This window comes from Monodon monoceros, unplaced genomic scaffold, assembly GCF_005190385.1.
Source record: "Monodon monoceros isolate NGI ecotype Baffin Bay Population unplaced genomic scaffold, NGI_Narwhal_1 Super_Scaffold_4, whole genome shotgun sequence".
Lineage (NCBI taxonomy): Eukaryota > Metazoa > Chordata > Mammalia > Artiodactyla > Monodontidae > Monodon > Monodon monoceros.
The window spans coordinates 7070081-7092967 of record NW_021703781.1 but is presented as its reverse complement, the minus strand read 5'-3'; the positions used below and the strand labels follow the sequence as shown (position 1 = coordinate 7092967).

Genomic DNA, 22887 nt, shown 5'->3' with positions numbered 1-22887 from the left:
CTCAGGTGTTTACATCTCAAACATCTGCTGAGCACCGTCTATGCACCAGAGATGGAGGCTACCAATGTATGAGATGTGTGATGCTGGGTTCAAAGAATGGGTGAAGTAACAGAATGTAGCATTTCAGCCCGGAGGCAACTACGAAAGAAACTTTGTTCCTCCATTTCCTGATGAGGAAACCAAGAGAAGGGTGTATCTGCAATAATCATGATGCTACGGCCTTCTATCAGCTAATCCAGAACTTTCCTTTCTATATCCAACAGTTCTAACTAAAGTTCCTTTTCTAAGACATATTTAAAAGGCAGAAACAACAAGAACAAAAACAGAAGTGGAAGAAGAAAGCATGACTATATTAACGAGGGAGAAGATGACAACGTAAGTATCCAAAAGAAGTGGGCATATATGATAAGAGGAACAATGATATGCTAATGTTAAGCCTCTGACGTACATCATCACACTGAAGCCATCCAACAACCTTATGAATGTCTGCAAAGCGTGAAAAGGAATGCATCATACCACTGCAATTTTTGCTGAGCATATGCCAAGTTACCTAGAAGTTGCCGATACAGATCTCCACCCTAGATGACTCGCCCCCTTTAACCAAAGGCAAAACTACTGCTCTGGCCACCTGTCACGCTCAGAGATGGGCTTAAATACTAAACATCATTGACTTTAGTGCAACTAAAGTAAAACTTGAAAGCCTCAATTAAGAAGCATGTTATAAAGCTGCTGTAACTGTTACACGATCACATTAAATAGACGTAAATCGGGTGCCTTGAAAGCCCAAGCATACTTCTTACCCAGCAACTCATACAGAGAATTCAGAATCGATTTCCAGGATTCCCCTGCTTCTCTCCCAGCGACATCCGCAAAGTGTGCAGCGCTGCTGTACACGTGCAGCCTGTCTATACACTCGAGCACAAGGTTGATCATTCCCTGGAAGGGTAGAAAAGTCCCCATCAGAAACTGCGATTCTGCTCACAGGGAAAAAAAAAAATGCTAAGCTGTTTTGTTTTTTTTTTTAAAAAAAGCCTGGCGCAAAGTAAGTCTGTTAATCATAAAGAACGTTGAGCTCGTTTACTCAAAGGACAGGAAGAAACACACTTGCTTGTGAAATAAAATGTTCTTGAAATGATTCGAGTGGTTTTTAAATCCTGAGTGCTATTCTCAAACAGAAGCAGAACAATATAAAAATATGTACTTCATACTTACATTTGCAAGGCGTAATAGCAGAATGATGAATCCATCATAACAGTATTCTACCGTAAGTGACAGCGTTCAGAGTGTGCCACCCCAAAACATGCCACTTGGGCACAAGGATTATTTTGGGCTGAAGGCAGTTGAGAAAAAGCGGACACGAAAAAATTCCCTACCCTTCTCTGTTCCACCAGGAAGGGCAGGAGGATGCTTGAGACGATGTTTGATCTACACATCAAACTAGCCCTTACTGTCCACTAGCTTCTCCCATATATTTCCTTCCCACAATGTGTTGCCCCTCCAAGCTCAAAATTCCTTTCGTCTTATCACTTCCCTACGTATTTATTATTCTTTGTGTTAAGATGCTACATAAACCTGAGTTCTAACCACTCCTTGGAGTTACCCATCACTGAGTACTCCCACGTATACACATGGTGCACACGTTAATAATCTATTTGTTGTACTCTTGTACATCTATCTTTTGTCGGTCTAAACTGCAGGGCCCCAACCAATGAACCCGAGTAGCGGGAAATGATTTTTTCCCCTACTCTGCAAAAGCGTAAGAGCAGATCCTTACTTTTAGGGAGGACACCATCATCAACATCAATCATTCCTTTTTAACAGTAAACTGAAGATATACTAAATTAATAAAGAAAAGCTCATGAAAACGTATCTTTAAAGCAAATCAAAAATCCATTACAGAACTTTGTAAGAAGCTGTCTACTTTTCAAATTATGCTTTTAATTATGCTTTTACTTTTCAAATTATGCTTTCTAGATCAACGTTGTCAAAATGAGGCAAAGCCCATGAAAGGAAGAGCTTGAGTTGACAAATTAAATTAACTTACTTCACACAAAGAATGTAAGAGGCATTATGACCCTGAGAACATTTCTAGGTTCCCATTCAGATTGTCTTATATGAGAAATTGAGGAAAACACTAATCCAAGTCAATATTTCAAAATTTCACAGCCCAATATTTCATTTTATTTTTCTAGATATTAAATAAGTGTAGTATACCTAACAGTTTGGCATGTACAAAAAGAAATGATCCCAATAAACGATTCCATGTTGCTATTATAGGTTTATGTTGACATTTCCTGTGCTTTCATGCCATTGTGAGCTCTAGATAGGTCATTTCTTTTCTACGCAGTGAAAAAAAATCCTCAAAAATTAATGTACGTTTCAACAGCTTTTGATGGAAAGTTAGGAAACAGTTTTAAAACTAGAAGAACATAGATTTAGGAACTATGGGAACTCAACCATGTCCACTAACCTTTTTTCTTAAATACTTTTTACAAAGATACTTTCACTCAGAAAAATGCATTAATCCACATACAGGGAGCACTGAGAAGAACGGGAAGACTTGCTGATCTGGCCTGATGTGCCAGCTCAACTCTGACATCCTCCCACTGAAATTCTTGAATACATGGTACTAGTTTGGACACTAGCATCAGGACCATTAGAGGTATCACTTGGTCCTTCTGTTATTCTGCCTATAAAATATGCACTTGAGCTCTTTTTAGCAGGGGAACTTCCGGAAAATAAAATCATACACAGAATCTTAACATATGCAAAAAGAAAAAATGGGGGTGCTCTGTCCAAGGAGGGAGTCTGCAGCCTGCCTCCCAGGTGGCCCTCTCCCAGGCAACTTCCATCCCCAACGCAAGGCTCCAGTGGATCCTGAAGCATTTCCAAGGAGCCCCAAGGAACCTGCTGAACACTTCGAAAACCCTTGTACTTTCCAAAGCCTGTATCCATTTAGACGCTTTTGAGAGTCTGTTTTTATATAACGAGCATGAAGCAAACTACTGCACAACAATGATCAGAGTGGAAGCTGAGCAGAGAGCAAAATAAAACATCTTTTGCCAGAGAAGCAAAGAGTGTCATCTTTTAAAATTAATACTTACTGAGAGAGAAATAAAAACCGTTGCAGGATTCCCCCAAGGCCTGGTTCCCTCGTTCCCTTACACCTGCTCATGTATATCTCAAAATGCAGATGTCAAATAGATAGAGAATCTTCCCCAGCAAGAAGTTGTTTCCCCAGACAACGACAGAAAAGAAACGATCATTGGTAGAAACTCACCTCTTCCTGGAAGAGATTCTGCCGATTCTTTAGAGCTCGTAATCTGTTCTGCTTATCTTCATGCTCTAAGTGCTCATCTGGTGGGTGGAAGTAGCCAATCAGGTCCTGCAGACTTAGACTTACAGACTCTATAGGTAAGTCTACAGTGGAAGCCTTCGCTTTTTTGCTGAGAGCATCAAGGCCCCTAAAATAAATAACAAATGTTTCTCCACATCAGTGATTCACAATTTTGTTTTATTCTTTTTTAGTCTATAGATGATTGAAAGCTTTACTCTCTCTCCCTATATGCCTGTAAAAGGAACATATAAGAAAGGCCCTAATTTTCCTCAAACAAAAATAATGAATATATTCAAATGAGAAATGTTCTATTCCGTCAAGTATATATAATGCTATATTTAAAACACCAGTATCAAGAGAAACTCATCTAGAAGAAAATCTAAAGGATCTGGAGAACCAATGCCTACAAAACCAATGGTCTCAATATTTAGAAACCAACTGATTTTCATTTTAAAACACTATATACTTCACCATTTGAGATGCAATTTCCCAGGCTCATAATTCTGACATTTACTTGTTCTGTTTTGTTTTGTTTTTGGCATAAACACCGTTAACTGCTATGCTATCACTGACACTCACTGCCATCCTGCCTAATTCCTGCCAATTTAAAGATATATCCCAATGATAATAATTTAGAAAATTCACTTATTAATCAGAAAACAATATATTAACATGTTTTTCCATTGTCTGAAAGAGATGTATTTAAGAAGTAGATTAAGAAACAGCATCGAGTTGCATTTTCTAACCTTTAAAGAAAAGCATATGACTGGCATGTAAATGTGTTAATTTGTTGGTCTTCTGAGGCTCTGAATTTTAAAACTCATAGCTTTGTATGTATCTGGAAAGAAACACTTTAAAGCATAATGTTTGTAAATCAAAATTATTCCAAAATAAAAAGCTCAGTAAAAACCTACCCAACAGATACCATAAAAGAATGGGAAAATGCCTATACTATAGTTGATATAGTAACATTCATATTAGTCATGACAAAATTTGATGCATAAATATTATACTTCCTTTTCTGCTCTCTGCATTGGCAAAATTATACGGCAATATTTTATTCCAAGGAAATATTTCTTTCTAGTTATCTGACTGCATTACAATTTTTATTTTAAAAAACAATAAAAACCTTATAAATGAAAAATTAGCTTATCTTTGAACTTTATGATGCTATTATTTAAAATATATCATTTACATAAATATTACTAATAATTTTGGAATATTATACTTCAGCTTTATAAACAGTTCAAATAGTAAAACTGCATGACTATCTTAAAGTTTCTACCTGTAATTCCCAATCAAGTATATCAATGAAATTCATCTATTACCTTGTCTTGCCATCTCTACAAGGCCTTCTATGCCCAAAAAGCAACAGAAATGACTTGTCAGAAGAAAATTATTTCTCCCTTTCTAAAATGAATACTCATATGCAATGTAACATTGCTGTTCTAAACATTTTAACCCATTAATTCTAGTTGAATGATAAATATAACAAAGTCAAATTCAAATCCCATCATGCAAAAGTAAATAAAATTCAAAAGTAATTCAAATATACTATCTACATTTTCAAACCTGAAGAGAAAATAATAGCAAATGTCAGTTTTTAGGTTATTAGGTTGAATATATCTGCTATCAGAAATATAACCATTCAATTGCTTTCCAGGAGAAGCCTCTTGTCAGACAAATGCTATCCAAGACTCTTAAAACTGTTAATGATATTGCAGCCATATCTTTTTCAATCCGTCTCCCAGCATAATGGAAATGTTAAAAAATAAACAAATGGGACCTAATTAAACTCAAAACCTTTTGCACAGCTAAGGAAATCATAAACAAAATGAAAAGACAATCCACAGATTGGGAGAAAATATTTGTAAATGATATGACCGACAAGGGATTAGTCTCCAAAATTTACCAACAGCTCATGAGACTTAATATCGTCAAAACAAACAACCCAATCAAAAAATGGGCAGAAGACCGAAATAGATTATTTCTCCAAAGAAGACATACAGATGGCCAAGAGGCATACTGAAAAGATGTTCAATATTGCTAATTGTTAGAGAAATGCAAGTCAAAACTACAATGAGATATCACCTCACACCAGCCAAAATGGCTATCATCAAAAAATCCACACACAATGAATGCTGGAAAGGGTGTGGAGAGAAGGGCACCCTCCTACACTGTTGGTGGGAATGTAAATTGGTACAGCCACTATGGAGAACAGTATGGAGGTTCCTTAAAAATCTAAAAGTAGAACTACCATATGACCCTGCAATCCCACTCCTGGGCATATATCTAGAGAAAAACATGGCCCAAAAGGATACACGCACCCCAGTGTTCATTGCAGCACAGTTTACAATAGCCAAGACATGGAGGCAACCTAAATGTCCATCGACAGAGGAATGGATGAAGAAGATGTGGTACGTATATGCAATGGAATATTACTCAGCCATTAAAAAGAATGAAATAATGCCATTTCCAGCAACATGGATAGACCTAGAGATTGTCATACTGAGTGAAATAAGACAGAGAAAGAGAAATATATGATATCCCTTATATGTGGAATCTAAAAAAGAAATGATACAGATGAACTTATTTACAAAACAGAAACAGATTCACAGACTCAGAGAACGAACTTATGGTTACCAGAGGGGAAGGGATAGTTAGGGAGTTTGGGATTGACATGTACACACTGCTATATTTAAAATGGAAAACCAGCAAGGACCTACTGTACAGCACAGGGAACTCTGCTCAATGTTACGTGGCAGCCTGGATGGGAGGGGAGATTGAGGGAGAATGGATACATGTATATGTGTGGTTGGGTCACTTTGCTGTGCACCTGAAACTATCACAACATTGTTAATTGGTTATACTCCAATATAAAATAAAAAGTTTAAAAAATGTTAATGATTATAAGTTTTAGGACTCTCCAATAAAGAGACATTTTTCATCTTAATTTATCAAGGACAAAAAAAACGAAAAAAAATAATTAGGGGAAATCAACGGTGGTAGAAGCATGCTATGTCACAACAAAACTTAAAGCCATGAATTCCAGCTCTACATTTTATAATTTGAAGATTAAATCACATTACAAACATACATTCCTCCCTTACCCCATTTACTTCAAGAATACATTTATTCACTAATGTGTATAAAATGGATAACTAATAAGAACCTGCTGTATAAAAAATAAATTAAAAAATTAAAAAAAAAATTTAAAGAATACATTTATTAATATACCTGGAAGAAAAAAAGCTAGACCTTTTTTTAACAGTGCAGAAAAATAGAACCCTTTCCCCTATACATGAAAACAAATGCAAACACACACACACCCTCACACACACCCCACCACCACCACTACCCTAACCTTGGGGAAAGAGACCAGAAGGGTCACAGAAAATAAACTGCATAAGAAAAATACAAATGAACAAAAACAAAATAGATCTCAACTTCCACTCTAAGTAAAAAAGAAAGGTCTGAGTCTACATTTTTTAAATGAGTCTCTTAATAGTATATAAATCTACATTAATAAAATGAATACCTAAAAAATTTTACTTTGAAAAATATATGGATATTGTAAAATATTATAAAGATATTGAGGTTTTAAATACTTTTAGTGCTTTTATGAATGTGATAGAAGGATCAAACTATGTTACTTAAAATAACATACGCTTTACAATGTTCTGTAATTACGTAAAGCTTTTCAAAGTTTCTAAGCTATATTAAAGAAGCTATATTAAATTACATTAAGCTATATTAAAGCTATATAAATTCAGGAATTCAAATAATTCAGTAATATTAACAAGCACATAAGTAAAATCCATATATATAGAAATATATATAAAAATGATGAATTAAAATAATATAACCAGCGGGTGAGTATTCTAGAAAGAAAAGAACAGAAAAAAAATAAAGCTAAATTAAAATTTAATTTTTGAAAAACTAATACATAATTAAGGTCAGTTAAGTGTAAAAAAGAGAAACAGGCTCATTATCTTCATCAATAGCATCTGTTACATCATCAAAGGAAAGAGACACACTTTTAAAAGGAGATGCTGGATAACCAGGAAAACATGGTAGTTTGATGAAGGGCTTGTGATTAGAAATCTGAAGGAGAAAAAAAATACCAATATAGAACTAGCAAAGATTAGACTACATTTTCCAGAGGAAACATGGAATCGCATCTCAAAATACGAATTTCATGTGTCAACTACATCTGCGTTGCTTTCAGCCAAGATAAAGAAAACCAAGAAAAACCCTCCTCCCTCTCCAAGAAAGACAAAATATTTGGAGAAGAACACATTTCAAGACACTGGACATCAAGAGATAAAGGATAGATATGGTAACAACCAAGGTGAGTCCTACAATGGCTCCACTTTGCTTTAGGAGAATTTCTAGGCTATGATACAGGTATGAGAACCCAGGTGAGGCAAAGAAGACTCCCTGAGTTGAGGAGACATTGCTGAGAGTCTGGGAGACCAAGGTTGCCAGAGTTTGCAGGACACAGTACCAGAGAGGAGACCGCTACACAGGAGTGGACTCTGAAGAAATACAGAGGGTTCTCCTCAAATATTCAGCAGAGGGTTGATCAACACATACACGTGAGAAAACTACCCAGGGCAGGGAACAAAGCCTTCTGAAATAATTAGAGAAAACGGTAACCGATACTCACATGGGATGCGAAATGGTGCCTCTTCCCAGCAGTCAGATTGGGAACCCTCGTAACTCATGGGGCATCAGGTTGAGTATACAGATGGTCTTGCCTCAAGAGTGGGGAATAATTAGCCCTAGATTTAACACGGATCTGCACCCACCCCAAAAATCCTAAAAGCAAATTCCAGAAGAATCAAACTTAACCAAGTAACTTAACTGCCTCCCAGAAAAACTCAAAAATATTGACAGGAAGACAAAAATATCCAGTACCCAACAAATTTACAACGTCTGACAACTAAAGAAAAATGACCAGATAGGTAAAGAAGAATAAAATATAATCATCAATAAGAAGAAAAATCAATGAGCCAAAAGAAAAAAAAAAAGAGTCAGCCTAGAATGTTATACCCAGAAAAAAAATCACTTAAAATGAAGGTAAAATAGGACATTTTTAGACATACAGTAGCCAAAGTTTCCATCTCCAGGAGACCTACACCATAAGAAACGTTAAAAGAAGAGCACTTTGGGAATAAAGATAAACTACGCACAGGAAATGCAAATCCTCAAAAAAATAATAAAGATTAAAACACCTGAAATGGTAAATATATGCACAAAATATTAGGTACATTTGTTATTATTTAAATCTCTTTGAAATCTAACTGACCTTAAATAAAAATGATAAAAATGTAGTGTGGGGTTTATAACATCTATAAAAGCAAAACGTATGACAAAAACATCACAAAGACTGGGAGAGAAGTATACTATTGAAATGTTCTTATATTACTCACAAAGGTAAAATGACCTGAAAGTAGGCTGTGATAAGTTAAAGTTGTATGCTAAACATCTTAAGCAACCACTAAAATAACCAAAAAAGGAATTATAACTAACAAGCCAACAAAAAAAGGAGATAAGATGGAATTGCAGAAAATTCTCAACCCAAAAGAAGGTAGAAAAAGAAGGAAAAGGGACAAAGACGAGAAGGGACAAATACTAAACAAATAGTAAGATGGCAGGCAAACTTATATATCAATAATCGTATGAATATAAATGGACTAAACTTCACAATTAAAAGGCAGTGATTGCCAAACTGGATAAAAAATCAAAACCCAAGTACATACTGCCTAAAAGAAAGGCACTTTGACTCTAAAGACAAGAGTAAGTCAAAAGTAAAAGATTTTTTTTTAAATATACAATGCTAACACCAAGGAAAACAAGAGAGCAGAAATGCTGTATTAACATCATACAAAGTTGATGTCATAGCAAATATCACTAGGGATTTTAAAAAGGTGATTTCATAATAAAGGGGTCAGTTTATTATATCCTAAATTTTTTGATGAACCTAATAACAGAGCTTCAAAATACATGAAGAAAAAAATGACAGAACTGCCAAGGAGAAACAGAAAAATCCAATTATAGTCAGATTTCAATACCCTTCTCTCAATAATGGATAGAACATACGGACTGAAAATCAGTAAGGAAGCAGAAGATCTAAACAACACTATCACCCATCTAGATCAAATTGACATTCTTTAGCACTCCACCCAATTAAAGGAGAATGGGCACATGGAACATTTATTTTCCAGTGCACACAGAACATTTACCAAGATAGAACATATTCTGGTAGAGCAACTAACAGAAAACATTATGAAAATGTCTGAGAGGACTTGTAATTGAGTTGATTAGTATGACCTTGGCTATGAAGGTAACAGAAAAGGGACCGGTGCTTAGACTGAGTTATAACACTGTTCCTGGTTCAACGACAGAGTAAGGGCTGTAATTTGTTCCGGCTGCCTCGGAGTAGCCATGCCTGTCTCTCCATGCAACCTACATACCTCCTCCTGTGCACCTTAAACCATCTCTAGATTACTTATAGGACACAATACAATGTAAATACTATGTAAATAGTGGTAAATACAATGGAAATGCTATGTATATAAACAGTTCCCAGAATGCAGCAAATTCAGGTTTTGCTTTTTGGATCTTCCTGGGCCATAAAACATGTCTCAATAAATTTAAAAGCATTCAGTTTTACAAAGTATATTCTCTGACCACAGTGATATTAAATTAGAAATCAGTAACAGAAAGATCTTTGGAAAACCCCAAATATTTGGAAACTGAACAACCTATTGGTCAAAGAAGCAATTAAAAGGGAAACTGAAACACAGCACAACAAAGAGTGAGAGATGCCACTAAGGACAGATATTTTAGCACTAAGTGACATAAGAAAGGTCTCAAATCAATGATGTCAGCCTTCATCCTCTGAAAAGAAAAAGAAGAGTAAATTTAAACCCAAGGCAAACAGAAAAAAAGATTAAAGATCAGAATGGGAATCAGATAATCTTTTTAAATGATCATCCCTCCCTCAGTATCTACTGGGGGTTGGTTCCAGGACCTCTCTCAGATATCAAAATCTGTGGATGCTCGAGTCCCTTATATAAAATGGTGTAGTATTTACATATAACCTACACATACTCTCCTGTATACTTTATATCATCTCTCGCTAACCTACATAATACAATGTAAATACTATGTAAATAGTTGTAAATACAATGTAAATGCTATGTAAATAGTTGTCATCATGGTTCAAATTCAAGTTTTGCTTTTTGAAACATCCTGGAATTTCTTTCCTAATATTTTTGATCCATGGTTGGTTGAATCCACAGATGCAAACTCCTTGGATACAGAGAGCTAACTATAGTTAAATATAGGTTATATAACTAACCTGTTTTATCAAGATAACAAATGAATTTCATTCAAATAACCCGAACAAAAACTGAATTTCAATATGAAGCAGCAAATATATAATTCAGTAAGTACTTTTACCACAGAATCCAAATTTCCCATGTTTGGTTCTCTATCTAATCAATTAAGCAAGTGTTAGATTCTAAAATTAAGCTTCCAAATCACAGACATTACTTTTTAAAAAAAAAATATGATCGGTCTTGAGCAAAGAAATGTGCAAAAAGCAAATCACATCCATGATGAATTATCGTATCTCGATCAACATACAAAATGCCATTTAAGACATACCATCACTACATTGAGTCTCAACACGGATATAGTATCTTTCTGACAAAATATATTTTAAAACAAATAATCAGTTCTTTCTCTGGTATTCATTTAGCTCTTGCTTGCCAAATGGAATCTCCATAGTGCCTCTGAAAATACCACACAAGTCACAATGTAATAAAAATTTGTCTTTTTGTAGTTGAAGAAGTCAGCACTGATGTATATAATTACATAGAGAACAGACTATTTTAAAGATTTATGATTATTTTCCTCAATCCTTATAGAACTGATTAGGCTGTAGTCAAAAAGAACCATGGAAAGAACAAGATGGAAAAAAATCTAAGTTGAACTGATCCTAAAATAAGTTATAATTTCAAAGTCAAAAATTTATTTATTACAAGAAGTACCATAAAAAGTGATAAGAATCTGATGCCTACCCCATCTCTAAGCCTTACTCCCTCTAAAAAGGGTTAGGGTTTAGATGAGGCAGAGAGGTGAGATGAATACTAAGGATATGATGAAGCCGAATGCTGTGCACATTCTTTGATTTCATGAAAGTATGCACACAAATGCACACACACACAGTGGGATGGTTTATAAAAGAAGCAGAGAATAATTAAGTGAATATTTATATAATCTTGGGTGGCAAAGGTCTTTCATATGCTGATTTATAGAGTAAACTCTGATGAAAAAACACTTTAAAATCTTTCCAAACCAGTAAGTTGAGAAAATATTTGCAATTTATATATGATTATAGGAAATTAGTAACACTAACATAACAAAAGCTCATAACAGCCTAATAGAAATATTATCAAATAATAGGGTAAATCACAAAGAAAAAAATAAATGAAGAAAATTGGTCAACACCCATTTTTCACAACTCTCACATAAATGCAAATTTTTAAAATAATTATAAGTAAATATGTACCTACTATAAATAAATACATATACACATATATATCACTTTTTCCCATCAAATTGGTAAGCTTAAAGAGATACATAATATCCATCACCAACCAGAGTATATATTGGTATAATGTTCCCAGAGAACACGTTGGACACAAGTTTGATTTAGTTTTGTAGATATGCAATTGTTTCCATTCTTAGGGTGGGAAAGGTTACTTATTGCAAGAATCATTTTTTTGAGTTCAAAACTCATGAAGTATGTAGGCTGTACTACCTCCAGTGTGAAAGGGCTAGCATAGGGATATGTTAGAGAATAATTCTGACATACAGCTATCAATTACAAGTTACACATATAATTTTTAAAACCACAGTCTTTTTTAAAAAATTCATTTCAAAGAAAGACTTAAAATCACCTAACTAGCATTTTCTAACGGGTTCTGCAGAACTGCCAAATTGTATGAGATTTACCACCATAGTATATTTTAGAATTGTTTACTTGTAAATCTGATAAGAAAATTAAAATGAAATATTAAACAACCACCACGACAAAGGACAATATACCTAATAAATCTATTGAAAAGGAAGACTGTGCTCCGGATGACACGTGCTGTCCGTGATTCTTCATGCTGAGATCTGGACAAATTTAGGCCATCATCCATGTGACCTTCATGATGCATAATAGCCTGCATGAAAGCAGAAATAACACCATTACTCCCAATATCTCTTTTTCAAATGGGTGTTAAGAAGTAGGCAACTCAAAAAGGTGAGCCATCACAGTAAACAGACTCAAAAGACAGGTGAAGGGAACTGTAAGCTGTCAGGTTCCGGTAAAATAATATGCACAGGTCCCTGTACAAATTAGTCATTCAATATATTTATTCAGCTATTGTTTTAAAGATGAATCAGTTGTTGTTTTAAAGAACCAATCAATAAATATATTGATTTGAAAAACAATCACTAGAATGTTTTCACATATCTATGTTCAATGATTCATCCACAGTCTAAGCAAACTCTGAACAAAGAAGCAAAGGAAAACATTACATGGGATACCATTTATTCGGTAGTTCTGAACATAGCTGGGTTCCCTAATAAGTACTGAGCAATGCTTCTAAGACACCTCAGTTCTTTAAAAAAAAATGTGCTTTTATTTTATTAGTTCTCTTGTTAGCTTTATGTTTTTGAACATTCTATGAAAGAACAACATGAAGAGATAAGTGCAAAATATTAAGTGAACAGCGGAGTCAATTTCACAAAGTGAACAAACCACATAACTAACACCCAGATCAAGAAAGAGAATAATATGGCACCTTAAAACCTGTCCTGGAGCTCCCTTCCTGCCCCATCCACCACAATGTTCCCCATCTTCATGACTTTCAACAGCAAAGGTCGCTTGTGTACTATATGTAAATGGAGCCATTTGTGCCTAACTTCCTTCACTCAACACTAACAGCAAGATGTTTCTAGGACATTTAATCAGGTATACTGAACTAAAATTAGCAACTAGAACTAAAATCATAAACTACCTAGAAAGCAATGTAAAGAGGAACTCCTAATACCAAAATCAATGAGACAGATACATCTGTATTCAAAGTCAATTTTGTAGCCTTAAATGCCTTCATTGACAAAGAAAAAAATGACTAAAGTGAAGGAACGTATTACTCACTTTAAGACTCTAAAAAAGAAAAACAAATTGAATAGAAAAGGGGAATTAATGAAGATAAAAAGAGAATTTAATGAACTAGAAATCAAATAAAATACGAGAAAAGGATGAATAAACACGAAATGTTTATTTTTTGAGAAGATAAATAAAATAGTTAAACCTCTCACAAACCAGGCTAAGGATAAAATGGAAAGAAAGAAAAAAACACAGAGAAAAGAATATAAGATACAAAAGACATTAAAATTATAAAATGATAATAAGACAATGCTATATGGAACTTAATGGCCAAAAATTTTTTAAATTTAAAAACAAAACTGACTACTCCAGAGGACAAGGATGGCTTCCCAGCAAGTTAAAAATCATCAAAAGGAATCCGCCCAACAAAGTAGAAAATTTGAGGATACCAATTTATTAAACAGAGATTGGAAAGGAAATTTAAGATCCAATTTTTAAAAGATTATAGGACTAGACAGTTTTACAAGTGAGCTCTAATGAACCTTCAAAGAAATGATACTCTTCATGGTAGACTAGTCAGTGAACTACGACCACTGCCTATTTTTATATAGCCTGTGAGCTATGAATGGTCTACAATTTCAATGGCTGAAAAAAGACCAAGAAAAGAATATTTCATGAAACCTGAAAACTGTATGAAATTCAAATTTCAGTACCCATAAACAAAGAAAAATTAATATATAAAGTGAATATATATGATAATTCTAGATAAATTCTAAATTAAACATAAATAGAATCTAATAAGATTACAAAAGAATAATGAACTAGGTCAAACTGGGTTTAGTCTATGAATGTAAGGATTCTTCAATATCATGATGTCTATTAACCTATTTATCAACAAAGTAAAAGACACTAAAACATGATTTTTTTCTCCAACGGATAAAATTTAGCAATCATTGCTAATTTTTTAAAAAGTCAGATAAAATAGAAATAGCAGGATATTATTTAAATATATAAACTATTTCAATTGTCCACAGGATGCAAGAAGGCATAACTTCTATGAAAATTCGCAGTAAGTCATACGGGGATGAACAACCAGAATAGATGAAAAGACAGCAAGCTGAGATAAAAAGTGACCTGGGTGAGATAACGAAAAAGACAAGAAAACTAAAATTTCAAAGACATGGAAAGACATTAAGGAACAGACCCGCATCAAAGAAAACAAAGTGAGTGATTTGGGGGACACATCTGAGAAGCAAAATGCAGAGACTGGGTAAGAACGACAGGAATGCCAAAGGGGAAGACAGCTGACCTGGAGGAGAGAAACTAGCTGTGCTCCTGAGAAAGAAATTACAACTGTAAGAAAAGGAGGCCAAAGATACGCTGCACAATTCTCCTGTCAGTTTTAAAAGACCTATGTGTGCTGATTAAAAATCCTTGGTGACACAGACATAGAGAACAGACTTGTGGTTGCCAAGGGAGAGAGGGGGTGGGGAAGGGATTGATTGGGAGCTTGGGGTTAGCAGGTGCAAACTACTATACAGAGAATGGATAAACAACAAGGTCCTACTGTATAGCACAGGGAACTATATTCAATAACCTTAAAGAAAAATGTATGTATATGTATAACTGAATCACTTTACTGTACACCAGAAACAAACACAAAATTGTAAATCAACTATACTTCAATAAAATAAATTTTAGAAAATCCTAGGTGACAGATGCATTTCATAATTCAGAGTTTTCAGGGTTTTTTTTTAATGTAATACAATGTATAAACTGTACATGTGGAACACCCAGTATGGTACGTGTATCACTGCATAATCAGTGAATTTATATTTCTGCAGCAAAACATGAATACCCACACTAAGCGGGATACATAAAACCTATGAAAAGTGATTCAGACATTTTTTTTAGCTAACCAAGGTTTTACTCATATGAAACAACAACAGAAAGTCAGTTTCAAATATGTAATGATTTGGCGAATATACCACCAACATGCTTTTCTCGAAAAATAAAATGATTTGAAGATACTAGCTAACTGGGAAGTGTATAAAAATTAGGAGATCTAGGCCGAGAAGTCCTCACCTGTCATGCCCACACTGAGGTCTCTCGATAAAGATTTAATGTAACAGATGGTTCTAGAAGTAGTAATACATTTACAGTAGAGATTGTGTTAGATTATCTCTTCTATGGCCTATTAAGTTTGTTTCACATGTTACTTTACTAATGGAAATAAGACTGGTTAGCTTCTCAACACCCCTGTCAAATTCTTCTATAAAGCAAGCTCTTTGTTAGCCTATGAGGCAGAATGTAAGTCCCACTCTGACTTTAATCCATGGTTAAGGAATAAGAGAGTGGAGTAATAATAATGACAACAGGGTGAGGGATAAATGAAATGAGTGGAGAGCACTGAAAACGTTGAAGGTGACCGATGCATGGATACACAGGGTCCATCGTACCCTTTTGTTCTCTTTGCATATATTTGAATTTCCATGATAAAAAGTTAAAAACAGCGAGGCTCAGTCGTGGGACAGAATGAACGCTATACAAATACTGAATACAAACACATTTAAATTTATGAGCCTAGATCAAAGACCCCAAAGACAAGCGATCATATTATAACAATTATACGGGTCTGCGGGAGAGCTGTCCCAGGCTCTCCATCCGAAGCTCTGAGGAAGGTGGTACAGGGATGCACTTAAGCCCAACTCCATCAAAGCAGGATTAGCTTCCCACTCCACTAATATCAGCACTGGTCACTCTAAGAAGATAGCAATAACCTTGAACAATCCATACTGGAATGTGTATGTGTTACGATTAGGAAATATACTGAAAATAAACATTTCTTCCCCACTACTTCCCTTCCAAGGTCTATTATAGAAATAACAGTTATCCCATTATCTGATTCTGTGTACTGTTACATGGCGGTGTAAAAACATGAAATGTGAACAATCTAGTATCAATGCTATGTACTTGCCATAAAGAAGCTCACAAATTAGAGAGGGAGAGAGAGATGTAGCCTAGTAAATAAAATAGCACAGAGAGTGTATATAAAATTTAAGAATATACAAATATTATGAGAACGCAAAGGAGGGTGTACTAGATGAACTTAGATAGGAAGAACATCTAAGATCATCTTTAAACTTAACCCCTGGGGGATAGATAGGAACTGGGTGGAGGAAAAAAAGAAATTTCAAAGGGCATTCCAAACAGAGGAAATGGTATATGCAAAGGCGCAGATGTGGAAAAGCCACGTTTCTTTGAGGCATTGGAAGGAATGTGCTGTAAGTGGCTGGTGTGCTGGGGAACCTGAAGACACCTAGAGACTGGACAAAGAATAGGAGAATGGGGCAGAGACAGATGGGAGGCAGGTCAGGAAGGGCATCACGTACTATCAAAAGGCGTAACTGTCGTCTTGTAAGCGATGGGATGTCAGTGAAGGACTCAGAGGTGAGTGTATGAGCACGTCTGCAAATGAGTTTGGGGAATAAAAGAAACGAAACTCACAAACACTAAACATTTCTACGCATGAGCATTATGGAGCACTGTAAAAAAGATACTGTACACACAATCCCAGCAGCATCACAGAGGACACAGTGAATTAGGCAGACCGAGCTAGGATCCAGAAAAGAGTAGCGTATTTCTTCACTTAGTATTTAAATCAGTGATATAACATCCAGCGCTGTTCACTTACAGAAACCAGAGAGTTTATTAGGGTGGGACTGGACCTCTAGCATGTAAATTACAAACATTAGCAGGTGGCAGACAGGGTTAGCTGCTTCTTTTTGTCGTGCATTTGTGTTTTTCGTTCATTAATAACGACTGCCATAAATACTGTTTTGAAATACTCTTACCTTACGTTGTATGGATCCCATTCTCACAGATTTCACATCCACAGACTGGTAAGTTAGCCACAAGCCCGTATTGATATGCTGTATATAGCATACTGAGTCTCCATATTTTATTTCAGAGGTTCCCATGCCATCAACTTCTTTTCTCACCCCTACATCCAATTTTTCCTAAGAGAGAGAGAAAAAAGATAAGAAAAGGTTTTAAAAATACTAGTTTATATCGAAAACACTTTGCCTTGTTGTAAATAATGTTCTTTGAAAAATGCAACTCTCTGCCATCCCCTGAAATAATAATGGTCAAATGTTCCATGCTAGCAGTTCAACCTCTACTGGAAGCTGAAGTAGGAGATTGCAGAGATAAATAACGTATTCCTGAATTATTCATACTGGCAGAAAATTATTTTGGCCATAACACAAAATTTTATATTGCTTCATGGCAAACTCCAAACCAGAGATCTTAAAATCAGTAATTTAGGCTTCATATTCTTTCCAGATTATTATTTTTGTGATTGATGACTAAGAGCATAGGATTGAGGGACAGAAAAGTCAATTTTGAGTTCAATCTCTGCCACTTATTCCGTCTGTGACCTTAGGATAAGTTAATTAAACGTTTTAAGCCTCCGTTTTCTCATCTGTAAATACAGCTAACAAGAGACTCTCCCCCAGAGTATCGGAAGACATGAGATAATGAATGCAAAGTTCTCAGCACAGTGCCTGAGATAAAATAAACACTTCAATAAATTCTAATGATTTTGACCATGAAAATGGTATTGATAATGGTGATGATGATTTCCTTCTTAATAAGGATGTTAGACATAATGATGATTTCTTGCAAACTAATCAAGGCTATAATTCAGTTTCAACTACTTGCAGTTTCTAACTCGGACCACAGAGGTATACACTCCTAAAGGGCTGCCATGCTAAGCTCCCTATGCTATGAAGAAGCAATCAGTCCTCTGAAACCAACTGTTTCTTTTAAATCCCTATTTATTTTTTATAAAATTATTTATTTATTTTTGGCTGTGTTGGGTCTTCGTTGCTGTGTGTGGGCTTTCTCTAGTTGTGGAGAGCAAGGGCTACTCTTCCTTGCGGTGCACAGGCTTCTCATTGTGGTGGCTTCTCTTGTTGCAGAGCACGGGCTCTAGGCGCACGAGCCTCAGCAGTTGTGGCACGTGGGCTCAGTAGTTGTGGCTCACCGGCTCTAGAGTGCAGGCTCAGTAGTTGTGGTGCACGGGCTTAGCTGCTCTGCGGCTTGTGGGGTCTTCGCAGACCAGGACTCGAACCCATGTCCCCTGCATTGGCAGGCGGATTCTTAACCATTGCGCCACCAGGGAAGCCCCTAAATCCCCATTTATTTTAATGCTTCTTCCTTCAATTTTCCCTCCATGCTTCATTCTGATCTTTAAGAACTCATTATGTCTTGAATTTCTGTAGAGTTCTTAAAATAACAGCAAAAAAAAAAAAAAAACCTAATGTTCTTTTGGTTACAATACCTCCTTTTGTGGTTTCTTATTCTTCTCCTTGCTAAATTTACTAAGTTTTGTCTATTTCTTTGGCTATTTGACTGTCGTGTGAAGTTAGTACCAGTTACACAAATGTTTTTGAAGATTAGGTTGGAATAAATTTTATGTCTGTTACACAAAAAGGAACAATTCAAGTAAAACAGATTTTTTATTTCTCATGGTATTATTGCACCATACTAATAGTTAGCAACTCCAAAATAATTACGGACACTCTGCCAACAATTGAAAACTAAAATTGAAATGAGTTGCAATTCTTAATGCAAAAAGGGTCAAGGTCATATAAGAAAGTAAACGCAATTATGAGTTAAGCTGATTTGACCATTAAGCAAATAACTTGAAACACTATTCTAAGAATCTGCAATAAAACAGATACCAAACCGTTCCAATTTCATTCTATCAAACCAGACAAACTACTAATCTACTTATACCAACCCTATAAATAGGAAAATTAAATTCTAGGGCAAATATAGAACAATGCAATTATCTCCTCAAAATAAAACAAGGGGCCTGTAACATTCTTTCTGTTTGTCTTTTATCCCAGGAAATGAGTATGTAGTGTATTTATAGGCTTGTGGATTGTGCTCTGAGAAGCCTCAGTTACTAAGTGCTAAGGTATGCTGTGTTTGCTTTTTACTGAAGTAGTTCACATCTCTCTCTGGGTTAGAAATTTTAATTGTGAAACTTCATGATGACCAGGTTTTCATAATTACTCTGATCCTCAACTCAGGGAAGAGCTGCTAAAATGACATTAGAGAAGAACAAAAGAAGTGTGATTATTTGCTGAAGAAACACGAATAAAGGCCAGTCATGCTCTTTCCCTCTTTTATTTCCTATCATTTTCTGTAGCTCAGGCTTAGGAGAAATTCAGGTGAAAATCATCTAGATGCTGTGACCAACCACCAAGAAAACGTGACAGCAGGTAGAAGCTTCTAACAGATAATTAGTCTGTATTACTAGAAATAAAGTGTCCAGCTTAGGCGAATAGTAATCTTCCTAAAACCCTGTATTAGCTACCCTATATCTAAATTAGTGGCCTTTAGTTTCAGCACCGCTTTGATTTATTTTATAAATCATCTAGATTTATTTTTCTTTTGAGTTATTCTGGCTTTGGGAAATGACGGCGTGGTTTAGTTGGGCTAATTCTCCCACAGATAACAGAAAATTTGGAAAAAATATTTTTCAGAATCTACTGGAAGGCACTTAAGAGGGACCAAAAGCAGAGAGAAAGTGAACAGCAGACTTCTCTCCAAAGACAGAGTACCCAAGTGATTTGTAAAAAGCAGCCTTTGCCTTGGGGCATGGCCCACCCAATCTGCCTGGAGCTCAGGCAGAAAAAAGCTGCTGCCCTATTGATACTTGAGGTATCAGAGGACACAGTTTGGGGCTCACAGGCAGACAGAAAATTAGATAAGCTAAATCCTGGATAAGAAAAGTAGCCACAAAATCTGTTTATAAAAGTTGCCCCCAGGGACTTCCCTGGTGGCGCAGTGGTTAAGAATCCGTCTGCCAATGCACAGGACACGGGTTCGAGCCCTGGGCCGGGAAGATTCCACATGCTAAGGAGTAACTAAGCCCGTGCGCCGCAGCTACCGAGCGTGCACTCTAGAGCCCGCGTGCTGCAACTACTGAAGCCTGAGCGCCTAGAGCTCGTGCTCCACAACAAGAAGCCTCTGCAACGAGAAGCCCCCGCAATGAGAAGCCACCGCAACGAGAAGCCCGTGCACTACAAGGAAGAGTAGCCCCCGATCGCCGCAACTAGAGAAAGCCTGCGCGCAGCAACGAAGATCCAATGCAGCCAAAAATAAATAAAATTAAAAAAAAAATTGCTGACCACTATACTATGCATGCTCAGGGGAGGCCCAGTTAATGGCAGCAGCTAGGAACCGAAATAACTGAGCACAAATAAGTAGTACAAGCAACAGCCTACTGCCAAAGAGAGAAAGAAGCCAGAGTTTCACTCGAGCAAGGTTTACTGCCTGCCAAAACCACAGTCGCTCTTCAGAGAAAAAAACAAAACAAAACAAAAAACTACTCCCAATCCTAGCCTCCAAACAATCCTACTCACGAATGCTTGGCAAATCTAATTTTCAACTGAGTATCAAAATGCTTCCAGAAGTAAAAAAGATCAGCCTGAAAAATAATAAGTGATATTTTGGCATTGGGTACACCAAACTGGCTCGTGACTAAGTCAAAACTACTTCTGAACAACTGTCTTCGTTAAATGATACATACGCATTGGATAAAGTAGACTCATTAAGAAATTTAAACTAGTCCCATAGGATTATGTTTTTATTATATGGACAAGGTGGTTCAAAGAGTCTTCTAGCATTCATTGAAATCTTCCTTAAATGTCTCCAAATAGTTCTGTCAAGTGGCTGATAGGAAGAAAACAAAGGCCTTTATCCTTAGATGATGGAGTGTTTCTTTTGGTAATCGCCAGTTCTCCTTAAGACAAATAATGGCTGAAGTCAGGAGAGTTAAAAGGTCAAAACATTTTTATTTATTTGCTTCTTTATGGGGTCACATTTTGGCACAGAATAGTTGGTCACTGTGAAATACGAGTCTAAAAATGCTACAGGGTCAGAGAAATTGCTGGGACTGACAGACCAGGCCAAGCTTAGCCCATCCAGGGCAGAGCTGCAAAAAAAACCAGACAGCTTGCTTTAGCCCTGGTGTTCAGAAACTTCATGAGGAGACACTCTGGTGGGTGAGTTTGTGGCCAGAAGGGCTTTAAAACTTTTCTTGTATTGGGAGGTGCCAGCAGCTTTTGCCAGGAAAAAGCTCTTTGCAGGAAAGAGCTCTCTACAGGGGGCCCCTCTGTCTTGTCACTAACCTTACACCAGGTGCCCCGCACACTCTACTCATCTCCGGCCCTAGCACCCCTTTCACATCGTTTGACCACACAATACCTTGCCTAATCCGTTGGTTCTTTCCATAGATCAAAGAAGTAGAAATGAAGAATAAGTAATTAACAGATGACCAGATCTCTTCCCTAGCTTCCGCGTCAGTAATCTCGCCAACAAACTGTGTGAACAAGACAGTATCCCAAGAAAGATCACGAGGAATCAACAAGCCTGCACACACGCCTGCATGCAGTGGGGCATGGCGACGACTCTGACCCCCTATCTCAATGATTCACTGAGATGACTTCCCTGTTTCCCTTTAAAGGCTTCCATGGTTGAGCAGAATCTTCAGAGGTAGTTTTGGGGGGACACTGAGTCCACCATCTCCCCAGACTGTCAGCATTCTGATTAAAGGCAAGTTTCCTTTCTATCAGCATTTGTGAGTATCGATTTTGTAAGCAGCGAGCAGCTGGACCTGATTCAGTAATGGAGGGTCTTTGAGGGGCTTCCATGGGGCAGTGAAACAAGGTCACAGAGCCTTAGGTGAAGCCCTCTCATATCTTGTACTATACTTCCCTACTCTGGAGTGTGGGCAGAGCCAATGAATATGTTGGGACATCACTCCTGCAATGAGGTTATGTTATATGGCAAAGGTGAAAAGATCTTGGAGATGTAAATAAGGTCCCTATTCAATTGACTTTGAGCAAATAAAATGGGAGGTTCTCCTGGGTGAGTCATACTTAATCAGGTGAGGTCTTTAAGGAGGGTTTAGGCTTTCCCTGAGCTCAGCGACTACAAACAGTGCATCCCATGGGTTCCATTCTGCTTACAATCTTCCTTTCCAGGCCACCTGCACTATGGACTCCAGGCTTACTCAGTCAGCTTCATAATCTCAGAAAGTGAGTCCACGAAACACATCCCTTCGTGTATACGTATCTCATGCTGGCTCTACCTCTCGTTAAACTCTGACCCATACACCTCATCTTTTTTTCATTTTTGTTTTTTGTTGGTTTTTGTTTTTTTCATTTTTAAGGACACTCATTGCTTTCTAATTTTACAAGCAATACATGTTCACTGCAGACAACGAAAGATACCTAAAAGTATAAAGTAAAAATTAATGATCACCCATAGCCCATCCCTCCCAGAGATACCCATC

At 36.4% G+C, this 22887-nt stretch overlaps 1 protein-coding gene across 1 annotated transcript in view; it reads right to left on the bottom strand.

Annotated features, from left to right (window-relative positions):
* Positions 1–22887, bottom strand: part of RYR2 (ryanodine receptor 2) — a 721906-nt gene that overhangs the window by 354452 nt on the left and 344567 nt on the right. The window contains exons 11-14 of the mRNA XM_029245584.1: positions 17369–17533; positions 12461–12582; positions 3281–3464; positions 801–936 (exon numbers count right to left, since the gene is read on the bottom strand). Coding sequence (XP_029101417.1) covers positions 801–936; positions 3281–3464; positions 12461–12582; positions 17369–17533 — 607 coding nt within the window. The remainder of the gene's footprint in view (positions 1–800; positions 937–3280; positions 3465–12460; positions 12583–17368; positions 17534–22887) is intronic.